Source organism: Phodopus roborovskii, unplaced genomic scaffold, assembly GCF_943737965.1.
Source record: "Phodopus roborovskii unplaced genomic scaffold, PHOROB, whole genome shotgun sequence".
NCBI classification, from domain to species: Eukaryota; Metazoa; Chordata; class Mammalia; order Rodentia; family Cricetidae; genus Phodopus; species Phodopus roborovskii.
Window position 1 is genome coordinate 26,919,866 of NW_026126460.1, and position 15,723 is coordinate 26,935,588.

The following is a 15,723-nucleotide window of genomic DNA, read 5'->3' on the forward strand; positions in this document are numbered from 1 at the left end:
CACACACACACACACACATACACACACACACAAATGGGGAAATTTAGGCAAAAGAAAATGATTTAATTATATTATCAGAGATTTCAACACTTGCAGAAATTATTTCATTATGCATTCTTTTAAAAATAGGATACTTATTTATAATCCTTACCCTAAGCAGATGGAATGGGATCTGCTTTGAAAGGAAGTTATTGTTTAGCTGCGGTTCAAAGAGTGTGTTTAAACTGGGAGGAGGAGGGGCAAGTGGGCAATAGGGGGCAGGTGGGAGGGGTGGGTGGATGGGAGCCACCGAAATCACAGTGTAAATCCCAGCTGCACCTAAAACCTCCAGGGCCCCCTCCTCTCCCTCCATCAGGTATATTTTATACAGTGTCCCATTTTGTTTTGTTCTCTGAACTCAAAAACATTTGTGATTCTGTTAAGGGAAGCGCATAAATGGTGACTGTGGGGGAAGGCAGGGCAGTGTCTAGGAAAGTTCTTGCCCTGGGTGAGACTCAGCAAACCCTGACCGGACCTTCACTTGTGCTGACATGGGGACAGTCTTCCAGCCCACTTTAAATTCTCATACTCCTCTATGGCCCTTGCCTCCCATCTCTCCCCACAGTCTAGTCCTTCTAATCTGGCCCAGCTTGCTGAGTCTGCATGCAGGTTTGCCACAGGAGAGGGATAGTGTGAAAAGGTTCTCTGACTTTAGCTGACACCTTGGCTCTTGGGTATTATGCCAGTCACCTGAGGGCTGTCAGCAACTAAGATCCTCCACCAGAGACATCTAACCTCAACCTTTTGACACGGTGACACACAAGTTGTCATCGACAAAGTTCATGTTCTGTAACTGCACAATCAAGTTACCAAAATAAATAAATAGAAATTGCCTAAGTTTTAAATAACTCTATCATTTTACATTGGGTTGCGTTCAGGGCTACTCTGTTCTCTTAAGGCAAGATGGGAGGATGAGTCAGGAAGATCACAGGCAAGCAAGCCTGGTATACACTGAAAAGAACAACAAAGAGACCGGTCTCAAACAAAAAAGGTAAGGACTAACACTCACTGCACACTCACTACTGCACACAGGAACATACAAACATATTCATACATGCACACATCATATACATACATATTGTACAGACCCCAAAAAAGATTTAAAAATTGGGCATGGCTGTGTGATTTAGGCATTAGGAAATAGGACAGTAGCAAATGTGATGGGCATGGAGACTAGAAACTATTTACACTCAGGTCTTGCCTCCAGGGTCTGTGAAGTCTACCTACCACGCAAAGTCCAGTTAGTCTCCAGAGAACACATGGACCTATCAGTAGCAAGCACTATCTAGACAACCCAGGCAGACACATAAAAGAACTGCCCAATAGAGCCCTGCCCGAAACGCCAGCCTACAGACCTGAGACTTAATAAACAGTTGGTATTTTAATGGATCTGTTTTTACAATGGTTTGTTTTACTTCAAAGGCTAAATAGTACATATATCTAAGAAAATTCACAGTTTCACATGTAAGACTTTTCACTGCAGACAACTAGAACAAAACTGACACTATTACTGTGAGTATATGTTTTGCGGGCGAATCATCAAAAGTAGGCAAACATTGATAATTATTGACTACATATTGTGCATTCTCATATGCTTGAAAGTTTCTATTTGTAACAGGAGCAATCTCATTTCCATAATAATCATCCTGAACCACACTCAAGAGGAAAAAAAAAAAAAAAAAAAGGATGTCGGGCATGCATGTGTTGAGCACTAGAGAAGTTCTCTAGGAGTTGTTGGAGCAATTTACCACCGGGGACAAAGGAGACACTCTACATTCCACACCTGTCCCATGGAGAGCTGAGTAAGACAGCTCACTAAGGGAAAGGAATTTATGTGTGCACACTTGTGAGATGAAAACATGCTGCTCCCAGAAAAACCAATTCCAGTAAAAAGCACCAAGTCTTCCCAGCTCTCAGAAATACAACTCCATGGTGCCCAGAAAGACTCCACTGCTCAAGAATCCTTAACCATTATACTTAGTCCTCCATGGTACACAGAGAATTATAATCCATCCCATCTAAGGAGCACGAGGGACCCCGTGAGTACTACCAGATCAGTGAAGACAGAAAGAAAAGGGAAAATATTTGAAATGCTAGTGTTTGAAAACTTAAAGACCACTTACCTCAGCACCAGAAAAACTAAAAACTCTCTCTATAGACCAGGCTGGCCTGAAACTGGAGATCTGCCTTCCTCTGCCTCCCACGTGCTGGGATTAGAGGTGTGTGTCACCATTCCTAACCATTGATCACGTCTTAACTAATGTCTTTTCATCTTTATTAAACTGCATACACAATCTCTAGCAATTTTTTTATCTGAAAACTCAAAAGAGTCTATTTTTCATTTTTTCCTTTATGGGAAAAACAAAACAAAAACCAGGAAGCCTGCTCTTCCAGGTTTATTAATCTGTTAGGCTTCTTTAGCACCCAAACTTGCAAGCAGAATACATTCTCCATAGAAGACTTAAAGGAGTTGAGAATTTAATCGGCTTTCTATTATTAAGCTTCAGAATATACACAGTTGAGTTCTGAAAAATAAACAAAACCCACCTGAAGGACAGGAGGCCCTTAATAACAAAGCTAAAATACAAAGAAAGATTGTAACTGTTTTTGTACTCTTTATGATTCCTAATGGCACCCAATCAATAAGGAATCCCACATTCAAGCTCTATTCACTTCAGGCATGGACCCTCTCCCTCCTGCTTCATTTGCACTAATGATGGAAAGCAAGAAGTAAGATGGCAAGCCCTTAAAGATGCCCCCCATACACATACATACACACATGAATACACCACATACACAACAGCCAAAGATCCGATTTTCTCCATAACTCATGAAACTTAATATATTGAGCCCTCCACATAATTTGAAAGTGAACAGAAAAGTGATCTGTGGAGATCAAATGAATGATAGTTGGGTTACACAGTAATTACCAAGTCTTCTAATGGCCTATACATATCAGTTATATCTTATTATTTTCTAAAACATGTTATTTTCTTATTGTTGTACATGTGTATGGTGTGTGTGTGTGTGTGTGTGTGTGTGTGTGTGTGTGTGTGTGTGTGTACGATAACTTTTGGAAGTCAATTTTCTCCTACTACTGTGGGTTCCTGAGATCAAACTCAGATCATCTCTCAAGCCTGGACAACAAGCATGTTTTTTCTTACTAAGCCATCTTGTTGACCCGAAGGCTATTTTTTTTTTTTATGTTGATTTTGAAAACAACTTAACACGGTGTATATCTTTCCTGAAAGCAAGAATTAGAACTTCCTACACAAGACATAATTTGCCTGGAATACAACATACATTTGAAATGAAATATCTCTTTGGTTACTCCAGTAAACACAACTATCACATTCTAAAGACTAAATAATACTGATAGCAACATGACCTGAATATGTCAGGGTAGATTGGAGAACTTGCATCAGAGAATATCAGGTCAAACAAACAAAACAACTAATGGAACAGTTACATATATGCAACGTGTAACTGCAAGAAAAAAAACTAAAACATGAAATGGTAAAGGGAGCAATAAATGCAACTCAATCTAGCCAGTAAAACCACTAAACCTCTTCTCTATTGATGACTGACACAACTAAATGAATGTCTGGCCCAAGTATTTCAAGCATCTGCCATCAGGAATGGCAGGGGCTGAAAAACAAAGCACAACCTTCTCCAAATGAACACAGTTTTTAAAACCTACTATACAATCATTAGTGACTCATGGAAAATGTACAAATGACATTTATCCAACCGAATTTATTTTAACAAATAGATTATAGCAGAGCCTGTAGCAAGAACGTCTTAGCAAAAGATTTCTTTCACTGTGATGACAAGTAACTTAGTTTTGCCTACCCCACCATTTCCCTTTCTCTGTGACTTAAGATTGGTAAAGATACTATACCCTTTATGTAAGACAAAAGTAAATGCCAATTGATGATGCTTGGGAGCCTATCATTTCAAATAGCCCTCGATTCACTTTCTTAAACTGTTTCTTATTAGACCAAAGTGCATGAGTATTATACTGGGCAGCATTAAGAAGTAATTTTGTTAAAAATGTATAACTATGCTTTTTCAACAAGTTTCAAACATAACATTTAAGAGGTTTTAAAAGTAGGCCATGTAGCTGTGGATCCATAAGGTAATAAAACAATAAATCAAATACGTAATAATAAATGTTAGGGTACCTGTTCATTTTAAAGCTCCCCCAAAAGTACCAGCATGAAAAAAGTCACCAGATCTTTATGAGAAATTGTCTTCGACCCAAATTCATGATAGGTCAGTTTCCTTGAATGTTAGCTATTTCCAGGAACTCTCTAGCATGAGGAAATAATTAGAAGGCTTTAGTTAAAACAACAAAACAGAACCTTGAAATTATGAAGTGCTATTACACTGAATTACCAACCCATCATAATAAAAGGAAGCATTTATCTCCAGTGCAGCTAAGACATCTGACTGTAATAGGAAGGTGGGAAAAGATTAAGTGAATGGTTTTAAATGAGAAGTGTACAGAACAGACTCTTGTTCTGATGATATATGAAGCCTATGTAGAGATGTGAATACCATGAGAGCATCTGAATATATTAGTAACTCCACAGCCAAGATAACATTGGGCCAGTCAAATATATATGTGTGTATGTATATGTATGTGTGTACACATACATATACATATATCAATCAGCTAAATAGCCCAAAATTGGAAAGACATCCCATAGTCCCCAGGTGGGTTCTCGAATTTCCTGTCCATTCACTTAAATGTGTATCTCACTGGAGAATTCTGATGCTTCAAATGAGAAGCACTATCAGTAAACTGACTACCTATAAGACTCGGGAGATTCCTAACAGAAGAAATGTTGAGCAATGTCACAGACCTACAGTGGTGACAGCCTGCCTGACCTATGCTGTCAGGTATGATGCTCCTGATGGAGAGGTCAGAAAGCAGAGAACTGCAGGTGACTTACATTAACACAGGATACTTTATTTGTAAATGAAGTAAGAGGAGACTGGTTTAGTCTGGAGATGGCTCTGAACACTTAAGTACTATCAGAAGTGTTTGCCTCAAAGTCTGTTAAAATATGAAAATGGGCAGTGATAGCACATGCCTTTGATTCCAGCACTAGGGAGGCAGAAGTGGGCATATCTCAGTGAGTTTGAGGCCAGCCTGGTCTACAGAGCAAGTTTAAGGTTAGCTAGGGCTACACAGAGAAATCTTGTCTGAGAGAAAAAGAAAAATGAGGAAAAAAAAAAAAAAAAGAAAAAAGAAAAACAAACAAAACCCTCTCTAAACAAGAAAGGCCAAAAGCCAGTCCTAAAGCCAAAAGCCTCCATCTGCAAGACAGAGGATGGTACACACATAGGTAAGAACAGAACAGCTTAGGACATCGAATGAACTTTCCTATGACCCCAACTACAGCTTCTGAGGAAATAATGCTCAGTACAGATGACTCATTAAAGAGCATCAGTCATTTGCTCCAAAACATCCCTATGTTTAGAGCTGCAAAGAAGTTTAGAACAATGTGGAATGAACTTCTCCAGTTACTGATGAGGAAATAGACCCAGGGAAATTAAGTGACTTGATCAAGGTCACGAGGCTAGAGCTCAAGATCTCACTCTCAGGAGCAGCTTTTTTTTCCATTACATCATTCAAGATAGCACACACTGATTTTCCAGGAATTCTGATAGACTGGGGGTTGGGGTGGGTGGGATTAAAAAGTAGCATGCTGGTTGGAGCTCAAATTCTTTCCTGTTAGGGAATATTAGGGTTGCTCAAATACATAGTTGTTATACAGGGACATATTTTTAAGGACATAGGCTACCCAAACAATGGCAGGAGACAAAAAAGTTGAATGCTGCAGTATGTCTTTTCTGCTGCTCTCAAGAAACTTGAGTTCTTTCATACTAGAGCTATCACACACTGATTTCCACCTGTGATTTTTCCACAGACATCTCGGGAAAACACTACCCCTGTGACTTAGGAGTCTGTGATGGAGCTGGACACCTGCTGCTGAGAAAACTCTTTTGGGAGTAGGGGAAGAAGAAAACACTTCCATAGTTTTCCTTTTCTTTTTTTTTCTTTCTTTCTTTTTTTTTTTTTTTTTTTTTTTTTTTTTTTTTCAAGTGCCTTTTCCATCCCTATAGCATCTCATGAAATTTTGTCATGAGGTCTCAGTACAACTAGAACGAACCCTAACTATCAGTCCAGACTGTCCTGGTGGGATGTCACTGGTGGTCAAAAACAAATGTTTGAAAAACACACCCACTGGTCCTCAAAATCTTGAGAAAGGAACAAACTCTACTCTTCCAGAGTTCCTAATGAATCCACAGACACAATGTACAAGCTGTAACCTAAGGTTCCCTTGCATTATGGGCTCCCTCACAAGAGGAGTGGGGAGGATCCATTTTCCTTGATCTTATCTAGCTCAGGTGGTTTTAAACTGCAGGTACTCAGTAAAGTGGATATTGTTAGTTACTGTAAAGAGCCTCGGGCTCTTTCAAGGCAAAGGAGTGTTTCTTAGAGTGACCCCGAAGCAAGGCTTGTGTCTCCTTCTCCTCCCATTTACCAAGAAACATAAATGTGAGACTCCTGAGCCAGCCCAACCAATCCCACACCACATGCTGTCTGCTGCTAGCTCCTGTTTGCATACCAGAAATGGGAAGATGAAGGAACAGTCATAGTAAACCATAGTAAAGACAGGAGGGAAACAAAATGGGGCATGTCACATGGTCGCGGCCTGAATTTTTCTCAATTAAAAAGAGGAAGTGATGTGTTTCCGGCCTCTGTCAGCCCGCTGCTGGGCCTTTTCATTCTTAGGATTCTGGCAGAGATGCATTAGAGATGAAGCGCATCGCATCCTAGGCTTGGGGGCGGGAGGATCAAGATCAGCTCTGCAGCACCAAGAAGAGTGAAAGCTTCCCCAGTGAGGCCCCAGCCTGCCCCTGCCCCGACCATCACTCATGCCGATTGGCTCTTGCAAGGGCCAATCGGCACTCGGTGTCCTGCCTGCCGGTCTGAGAGGCGGAGGCTCGGCTGCCACCGCCAACCTCGAGGCCTGGGAAGGGGCCCTGTGTCCCGCGAGGACCGAGCCAGGCGGGGGCGAGAGCCTAGAGGATCTCCTCCCTGCTGACTCCCCCACCCCGGGCGGGGCGGAAGGGGGCTTGGGGGGGGGGCAAGGGCTAAGCAAAGGGGAGGTGCTGGCAGGAAGCAGAGGTGACCCGGGAAAAGGGAAAGTGCCAGGGCCCCGCGGGTCTGCGCCAGCTCTAAAGGCCACGGGGTGGAGAGAGCATCGAGGGAGGGAGTAAAGAGAGGTGCCTGTGGAAGCATGGAATCCTGGAGGTCGCAGCAAGGAAAAACAGGAATAGAAATGAATGATAAAATTGAATGGTAAAATTCTCTTTTAAGGAGGCCTTAACAAAAGGATGACCAAAAAAAAAAAAAAAAAAAAAAAAAAACAGAGCCCCAGAGGGAGGGATGACTCCAATCTGTGTCAGCAAAAGTGTGCTGCCAGGCTGCAGTTTCAACAGTAAAGACAAATCTAAGGCGAATGCTGGTTAAAGGTATTTGGACTTACTGAGGCCCAGGTTTCTTTTAGCCCTCTTCTTTCGGATCTGGGTTAACCTGGTACAGGCAGTAGGCCACAAAGAGCGCACTAACCAGGGCCATGCACTAGGAGGTGGGGACAAAGGGAATCAGGGGAAGGGGTGATCTTTCACAGCACAATCTAGCTGTTCAGAACTAAGTTGGAGGTGACCCTGACATGGACCGGAGAAGAAACACACACACACACACACACACACACACACACACACACACACACACACACACACACAAAAGATTGTTGTTGAATCAGTTAAGTTCTAGCGGGGAGCTAAATGCTTCACAAATGGCTCTCCTTGAACTGACATTGAAACAAAGTAAACAAGCCGAGATATTAAAAAGAGGGGCTCGGAGAATGCACGCACGCACACCCCTCGTGGCAGCTGTATTACTTTAGCCATGTTTTCAGGGTTTTTTTTTTCCCCCTGAAACAAGAAGTAGCAGCAACAGCAAAGGCAGGGAAGGTTAAAATAGCTAACTGAACTCACTGTGAGCAGAAGCTGTCTGCCACTGGCAGATCTGATTGTGCTCGGCTTTGCATGATAAGTGACTAGCAAATAAAACCTTTAAACTTAGCAAAAGCAAGCACAATCGAGGGTATACAAGCACCAGGTAGCACTAGATGTTCTGCTTGAAGAACACACCACACACATACACACACACACACACACACACACACACCCCTTAGATACACATTGCAGAAGACTGCTTCTAGCATTTGGAAAAACATGATCTATTGCTATTCCAGTATTGTAGCAGACACAACTGACTTTTCTGGATTATTGTATTTTCCCTAAGAAAAGTAAGAATGGAGGGTTGAGCATTCAAGTCTTGGGAAGGGAGGTAGGTGTGTGTGTGTGTGTGTGTAATGCTCAAACAGAACTCTGTGTGTGTGTGTGTGAAGTGCTCAAACAGCACTCTGTGTGTGTGTGCGTGTGTGTGTGTGTGTGTGTGTGTGTGTGTGTGTTTTCTCCACATAAGGATTTTCTTTTAAATTCCTTTTAAAGCAATGAAGATTATGTTTGATCATTTCATTTGTTTCCTCAAAAGACCAAACACTGCTTATTCTATTCTGTAAAACAAAATCTGTAAAAAGTATGAAAGCAAATGAGAGGGAAAGGTTGTCTCTCTCCCCTTCTTCCTTTACCTACTGTAAACCCCAAATGTGAGCTTTGCTGGATCTCTTTGCTTCAGGCTCTTTTTACTTTATGAAGTAATCCATTTACAATGCAAGTATTGCAGGAGTCCCAACCCTCAAAAACCATGTTAGAAGTAACCAGGAATTTTATGTTGGCAACAATACACTAAAAATCTCTCTGCCCCAGTGATAAAAGAAACTATTGAAATAAATACCAATCAGATCGATACTTTCTTAACATCACATAAAATCTTAGTTTTAATGTTCATGTGCCTCTATTTGGTCCTACAAAATAGAGAATGATAGTCATTGGAAGCAAATCAGGACCATTTTGACCACACAATCACTCCTGTTATTCATTAACATTTCCTATTGATAAAAGCCCAAGATACAAATTAATTTCTTATGAATACTTATTGAGAAAAATAAATGCTTTTCAATGCTATTTCTGAGACACACACATAAAATTCACAAGGTAATCAGTTTCTCAGAATAAACTGCTTCCAATTCTGGAAAGTTCTGATTTGCCAACTCATCACATTATCTGGGAACGACACTGCTCTCCCCACAATGACCATAAGAAAATAGGCTCACAGAAAGAAGGGCAGGCTAACTTCCTATTACAAATGTTTCTCATTTTCAACACAGCCTTGGCCGCAGATGACCTAAAACCACCTTTCAACATCTCTGAGGCATCTATTCATGAGCTAAAAAGAAAACAAATACCCTACGAATGGAGACCGCACAGTTTTCCCTCTCCATTCAACACACACCAAAACAAACACCCTCTTTCCCCTGTTCGTTTCACTAGAAAAATGTTAAGTAATCTTATAGAAAAATGTACAGTAGCCCCCAATGGTATGCGTGATGCCTCAATACAGGAAAAGGAAGTACAAGGCAGTGAGGCTGGGGTGAACTTCTGTAACTCTTAACTCATAATGGGTTCCAGGCACATGGTGTTTATTGCATATTCTGTACAAAAGCAGCCATGCCTGCAAGATGGTAGGTTTGTGTGTGACCAAAAAAAAAAAAAAAAAAAAAAAAAAAAAAAATCATGAATCTTAGTACAAAAAGAAAATGTTCCCATAATTACTTTCTTTGGAGATGTGAAATAAGTGAGCATTTCTAAATACTTGCCCTTAAAAAAAGCTCTTGCTCCTGAATCTTTTTAAGACAGCCTGAAAAAAAGTCGTTGCTGTTTACACAGCTTTGGTCTTGTGTGAAATCACAGAACAAAAGTGCACAAGCCACTGAGTGAGTTTGCCCTTCAGAACTCTGAGAAAGGATCTTACATGAGGGCTTGTTGGGCTCTGTATTAACAAGTTCTTTTGTTGTATTGTCCCTACTGAGGACTGGTCAAAAGAAAACTTAGATGTGAAGAAAATGATTCTTGACAAACCTCAGAACAGGTTTTCTAGAACGTAAGCTTTGCAGTGCAGTAGCAGGTACTTCACTTGGGAATTCTCAAATACAGAAGCCCTTCTGTGGCTGCCCCAACACATTTCCTTGACTATCTGCCAGGTGTCATTGTGGGGTGAGCATCTGTGTACCCTGACCCACCCACCCCACCTCCTGAAAGTGTACCCTCCCCAAGGACACTGTGGGAAGGAGTGAAAAGGGAGAGGTAAAGAACAGAATTCAAGCACCCGGGGAAATGCACTTTTGTCTTCTGATTTTGTCACCAGAGAACGCACCTGCTGTGATGTCCAGTTGAGCTACTGACGGTCCTCTGGCTGCTTCTGGAAGCTGATGCTGGCATAGGTGCTTAAATCCTCACTGGAGCGCCTGGGGGAGCTGCCCTCGTTGTTGCCTGAGGGCTGGCGAGGGGCAGGGGGTGGTAGGGACTGCCGTTGAGATGGGCATTCCTGAGGACGCTGTTTAACGTCCTTGGCCAAATCCAGGTCTATGTAGTTAAGACTACTCTCCAAACCCCCAGCAGCCCCGCACACTTGACCGGTCTCCTTGGAGGCTCCCCCTAGGTCCCCAGGTCTCAGCCACACACTCTCAAATGATGCAGAGCTGTGGCGTTTGACATCCTCACTGCTGCTGCTGCCACCCCCACTGCTCCCTACTGCGGCCCCTGCTCCAAAGGACACTGTGCTGCCAGCCCGAGTAGGTGCTGAGAAGGTCTCAGAGCTATGCCTCCTCCGGCAGCCTTGAGTGTCTGCACGAATCACTTTGGCACTCTGGTTATGGTTGGGACTGAGATTCACTCTGGTGAATGCACTCATGCCCCCGGGTCCCTGAGGGCCTCCCAGGAGAGAAGAGTGAGCAGCCTGCTCCCCTGCTGCTCCTTGAGGTGCAGCAGAAGCAGAGGCTGTGGAAGATGAAGATGGAGAAGCCCCTGTGGTTCTAGGCAGGCTCACCTTCTCGGCGGCAATGCCTGTCCGCATGTCAGCATAGCTGACTGGGGCCACTGGTGAGGTATCCACATAGCTTTGACGAGGACAACCTATCTGCATGGTCATGTAGTCACCACGGCTACTTGGCACTGACCGGGTTGGCCTGCAAATGGTAGCAGCCCCTGGAGGTACAGGGCCTACTCTACCTAATTCAACCCCACTATTCTCCTGCCAGGTTGCCCTCCGGCCTGGCCCCAAGTCCATGTTCATATACTCTTCAGAGCCAGACTCTTCTCTGGGAGCTGGGCGGAGCTGGGGTGGACACCGAACTGAAGGAGAGCTATGGGAAGTCTCGGGGCCAGCTAAATAGCCAGGCTGGCCACTCCCAAATTCAATATTCACATATTCCCCTGGGCTCTTGGGCTCGGGAGGGTGCAGCGAAGGTTGCTGCTGCTGCTGTTGCTGCTGCTGCTCCCGTACCCGGGGTAGGGTGCTTGCCTTGGGATCTCCCAAGGAGAGCCTTGTAGGCCGGGCCAGACGGCTGTTGGTCTGTGCAGCCGTGTCTACCTTTCGAGGCAGATGGGGTTGCAAGACATGGTGGTGGGGATGTGGAAGGCCAGACTCTGGCCTAGCCCCACAGTAACCCCCACCCAGGCTGTCACTGCTGTTAGAAGAGGAAGAATCTTCTGCAGTTGCAGTGTAGAGAAGGCGTCCAGAGCTAGAAGAGAGACGAAGATGCTGGTGCCTGGCACCCTCCTCTGGCTCCCCAGGGCGCTGGGTGTGCTTAAAAGACCTTGGCAATGAGTAGTAGGAGAGGACTGGCTTGTGCTGGGGATCTTCTGGGCCGTAGTAGCATTCTGAGGGGCTGCTGGTGTTGGAGTCTCCCACTGGTGACATGTTCATGTAGTCGCCTGTGCAAGGCAAGAGCTTGCCGCCACCACTCTCAACAGGGGGCTTGGAATGAGGCAGGGCATGACTGTGGTGCCCCCCTACTCCATTTGTCCATGGCTTCCCATAGCTGCTCCCAGAAGGGGCTGCACTGCTGCTGCTGCTGGACCCACCTCCAATGTCAGGGGAGCAACTGCCACTGGGAGACATCATCATGTAGCCATTGGGGTCCACTCTCTGAGGGTGACGTCTGATGGGGTTAATGATCTGTTGTGGGGCAGATACACTCTTGGGGCTCATGGGCATATAGTCCCCATTTCCTTTACGGTTGCTTGGCACTGGCGCCACCCCTGGAGACATGGGCATGTAGCCATCATCGGTGTGCAAGTTGGAGGAGTCTGGACGGTGGGGGGGCCCACGACGCTCCAAGGGGTGCATCTCTAGACCCTCTTCGGGATAGGAGTGGGTGGGCACGAAGGCGGAATGCCTATAGCTGGGCAGTCGGCCTCCACTGCCACCTCCTGGTGGGTAGGCAGCAGGCATCATCTCGGTGTACTCCTCAATAGAAGCCACTGATGACTGCGAGGGGGTCTTCTGATGGGAAATGGTAGGAGATGTGCCTGCAGAGTGAGTTCTCTTCCGAAACCGGTTATCCAGATCTGCTGCGCTGGAGGCTTCATCCCCAGCCAACGCTGGGCTTGTGCCCAAGTTAGCACCTGGGATATAGCGATGGCCATTGCCGCCCCTAGACAACATGTAGTGACCATTGGGAGCAGTCAAGGTGGAGGCTCCCTTGCCACCCATGCAGATATAGTTGCTCAGCTCTTCCTCACCCCTGGCTGGTGGGGTGTGACCCAGGGAATCTGGGGTGACGCTGCGGAAGGAACTTCGGAAATCACAGGGACTAGAACCATACTCATCAGAAGAGATAAAACCGCCATCACTAGGAGAACCGGACACGGAAGCACTAGATCGTCTCGGGAAGAGACAGTCTGAGGTGGAGCCATGGCCACTAGTGCTACTGGATGACAGACTCACTGGGCTGGTGGCTGAAGGTGAGCAGCGAGAAGAAGGCATTGGGATGGAACGGCTGTGGTTGAGTGGGGGGTGCAGCCTGGAGCTGCCTCGATGCCGATGGGCATGGGTCCTGTTGGTGCTAGGGCTCACAGGACTGCCATCAACTGATGCTGGGCGGGACATGGTGCCTTCGCCATCACTGGAGGCGCGCACTCGGAAGGAACCCGGTTTCCCTCCCACCATGCTGGCAGGGGAGGTGGCAGTGATGCTCTCAGTGCGAGATCGGCGAGTCAGCCCCACCTGGCTGGGTGGAGGATTGTTGAGATGGTGCCTGCGAAGGGGAACACTGATGGGGTTGGAGCAACTGGATGAAGACTGGCTTTTGCTGCGTGGGCGAAACTCGTCGCTCATGGCCCGCATGGCCTCTAGAATGGTCTCATGCATGTTCTGGGCTACCACGGAGTCATCCACTTGCATCCAGAACTCGCCGGGCCCTGTCACAGCAGAACGCCCCACCTCGATGAAGAAGAAGTTCTCTGAGTGGCCACAGCGTCTGATGTTCATTAGCTGCAGCACCACGGCCGCTGCCTCCGAGTTCAGCTTCACAAAGCTGATGGTCTTGCTGGTCAGGCAGAGGCGGTAGATGCCGATCAGGTTCTTTGTCTGACCCAGACCTTTGGGTTTCAGGATAACCTGCCAGACCTCCTTGAACGCGGGTCCTGGGCCCGTGTCATAGCTCAAGTCCTCCCCTGCTTCACCGACTCCAGAGCTGCCGCTGCAACTACCACCGCAGCCTCCGCCTCCAGCGCCGTCATGGTGGGCCTTCGCTCGATTATGCAGCTGCAGAAGAGCCTGGTACCAGCTGTCTTGCTCAGCCTCGCTATCTGCCGCAATAGCAAAGTGTTCGTCTCGGGTGTAGAGAGCCACCAGGTGCTTGTTCTTGGAGTCAGCCCGCTTGTTGATGTTGAAACAGCTCTCGAGGGGGATCGAGCGTTTGGGGGCGCTCGACTTGTGCCGCCACTTCTTCTCGTTCTCATAGTATTCCAGGCGCGCCGGCCCCCCGGCCTCGCTGGCTGCCCGCAGTACGAAAAAGCGCTTGTGCATACTCTTGGGTTTGCGCAGGTAGCCCACCTTGCGCACGTCCGAGAAGCCATCGGTATCCGGAGGACTCGCCATGCTGCTGCGGAGCAGAGGGAGGTGCCGAAAAACTGGGTGGGGGGAGGCTTCTCGATGCGGCCCCGCACATACACTCCGGGCTGGAGCAAGCAGAAACCCTGATTCCGAAATCCTCGCTGTTCCGGGCGCTGGGGAGAAGCAGCCTAAGGACGAGGTAGCTGCGCCAAGGAAGATTGTCCGTCCCGAGTTTAAGGGCGTTTCATGCCCAGAGGGGAAGGCAGTGTGTCTAGGGTTAGTGCAGCGGCGATCTTCTGAGAACCAAGTCTCCCCCGAGTCTCTGCAGCCAAGAAGAAGCTAAGATGCATCCCTCGCCGCCCCTAGTCGAGTCGGGTGCAGGGAGGCAGCAGCGACCGAGGAGTCCCAGCTTGGTCTTTCAGGCGTGCGCGCCTTCCCTCCCGAGTTCCCCTCTGGAAGTAGCGATTCCCGAGGCAAATTAAATATCCTTGGGCAGGGGGAGGCGGGCTGCCAAGTCCCAACGTTGCACGGGGTTCTCCCTCCTCCTCCTTCTCCTCCTCCTCCGCCTCCTCCCACCCTCCAACCGTCCCCGCCGCCACCAGCCGCCCAAATACCAGCTCAATCGCAGAGACCGCGGCGCTGCGGCTGTTGCTGCTGCTGCCGCCGCCCGAGGACGCGTCCTCTGCAACCCGCACTCGAGTCCATCTCGGCGGGCGGGGAAAGTGGTTTTTCCACGCGCAACGCTACTGGGCAGTCGGGGAAGCAGGGGACGTTCCAAAGGGACAGACTCATCCCTGCCCCAAGCTCCAGTCCGCAAGGGAGGAGGGGAGGGGACGAAGGAGGGAGGGAGGAGACAGCGGGCGCGCGGGGGGGGGGGGCGGGTTTGGGAAGAGATCCGGGGAAGGCGCCCGGTCCTCCGGAGGCGCAGCCGCCGCAGTTACTTCTCTCCTCCCTCCTCCTCCTCCTCCTCGGAGAGTTGCCGAGAGCCCCAACCAAAACAAGCGGCGGCGGCGTCTGGCACTGCGCGCCGGCCCCCTCTGACCGCGCCGCCGTCTCACTCCGGAGGAGCAAAACACGTGACGGAGCCTCTGCTCTCTGCAGCCCGGCCGCGGCCGGGAGGCTCCAGCCAGGGTCTCCCTCTCCCTCTCTCTCCCCCTTCTCGCTCTACATTCCGGGCCGAGCCCGCCCCGCGCCCGCCCCTCTCCACCCCCCGGCCGTGCCGCAGAGGCGCCCGCGCCGGGCCTTTGCTGCAGCGCTCAGGCAGCGCCCCTGCGTGGCCGGCAGAGCCCCGGGCACTGCGCCTCCCAAGCCCGCGCCACCCATGGCGCCCCCGGCCCGCAGGAATCCCCGCGGCGGGAGGGCGGGCGTGTTTGGGTGGCTACCGGAAAGCAGGAGGGGAGTCTGGGAAAATGGGAGGGGGCGATCTGGGGAAGACGCAGGAGTGAGGGTGGGAGCAGTTGGGGGGGTGGGGGGGGGGAGTGTGCACTGCGGCTGCAGAGCTCCGAGTGGGAGAGCTGGGGATGAGGGGACACGAATGACCCTCAGCCTCTCACCCAACAGGTAAGGGCGACCTCCGG

The 15,723-nt window shown here is 48.0% G+C and overlaps 1 protein-coding gene across 1 annotated transcript in view; it reads right to left on the reverse strand.

The window, feature by feature from the left end:
* The window catches only part of Irs1 (insulin receptor substrate 1), a 49,893-nt gene extending 34,877 nt beyond the window's left edge, over nt 1-15,016 (reverse strand). The window contains exon 1 of the mRNA XM_051190568.1: nt 10,463-15,016. Within this exon, the coding sequence (XP_051046525.1) occupies nt 10,484-14,191 (3,708 nt within the window). The 5' untranslated portion in view covers nt 14,192-15,016 and the 3' untranslated portion in view covers nt 10,463-10,483. The remainder of the gene's footprint in view (nt 1-10,462) is intronic.
* Between the last annotated feature and the right edge of the window lie 707 nt (nt 15,017-15,723).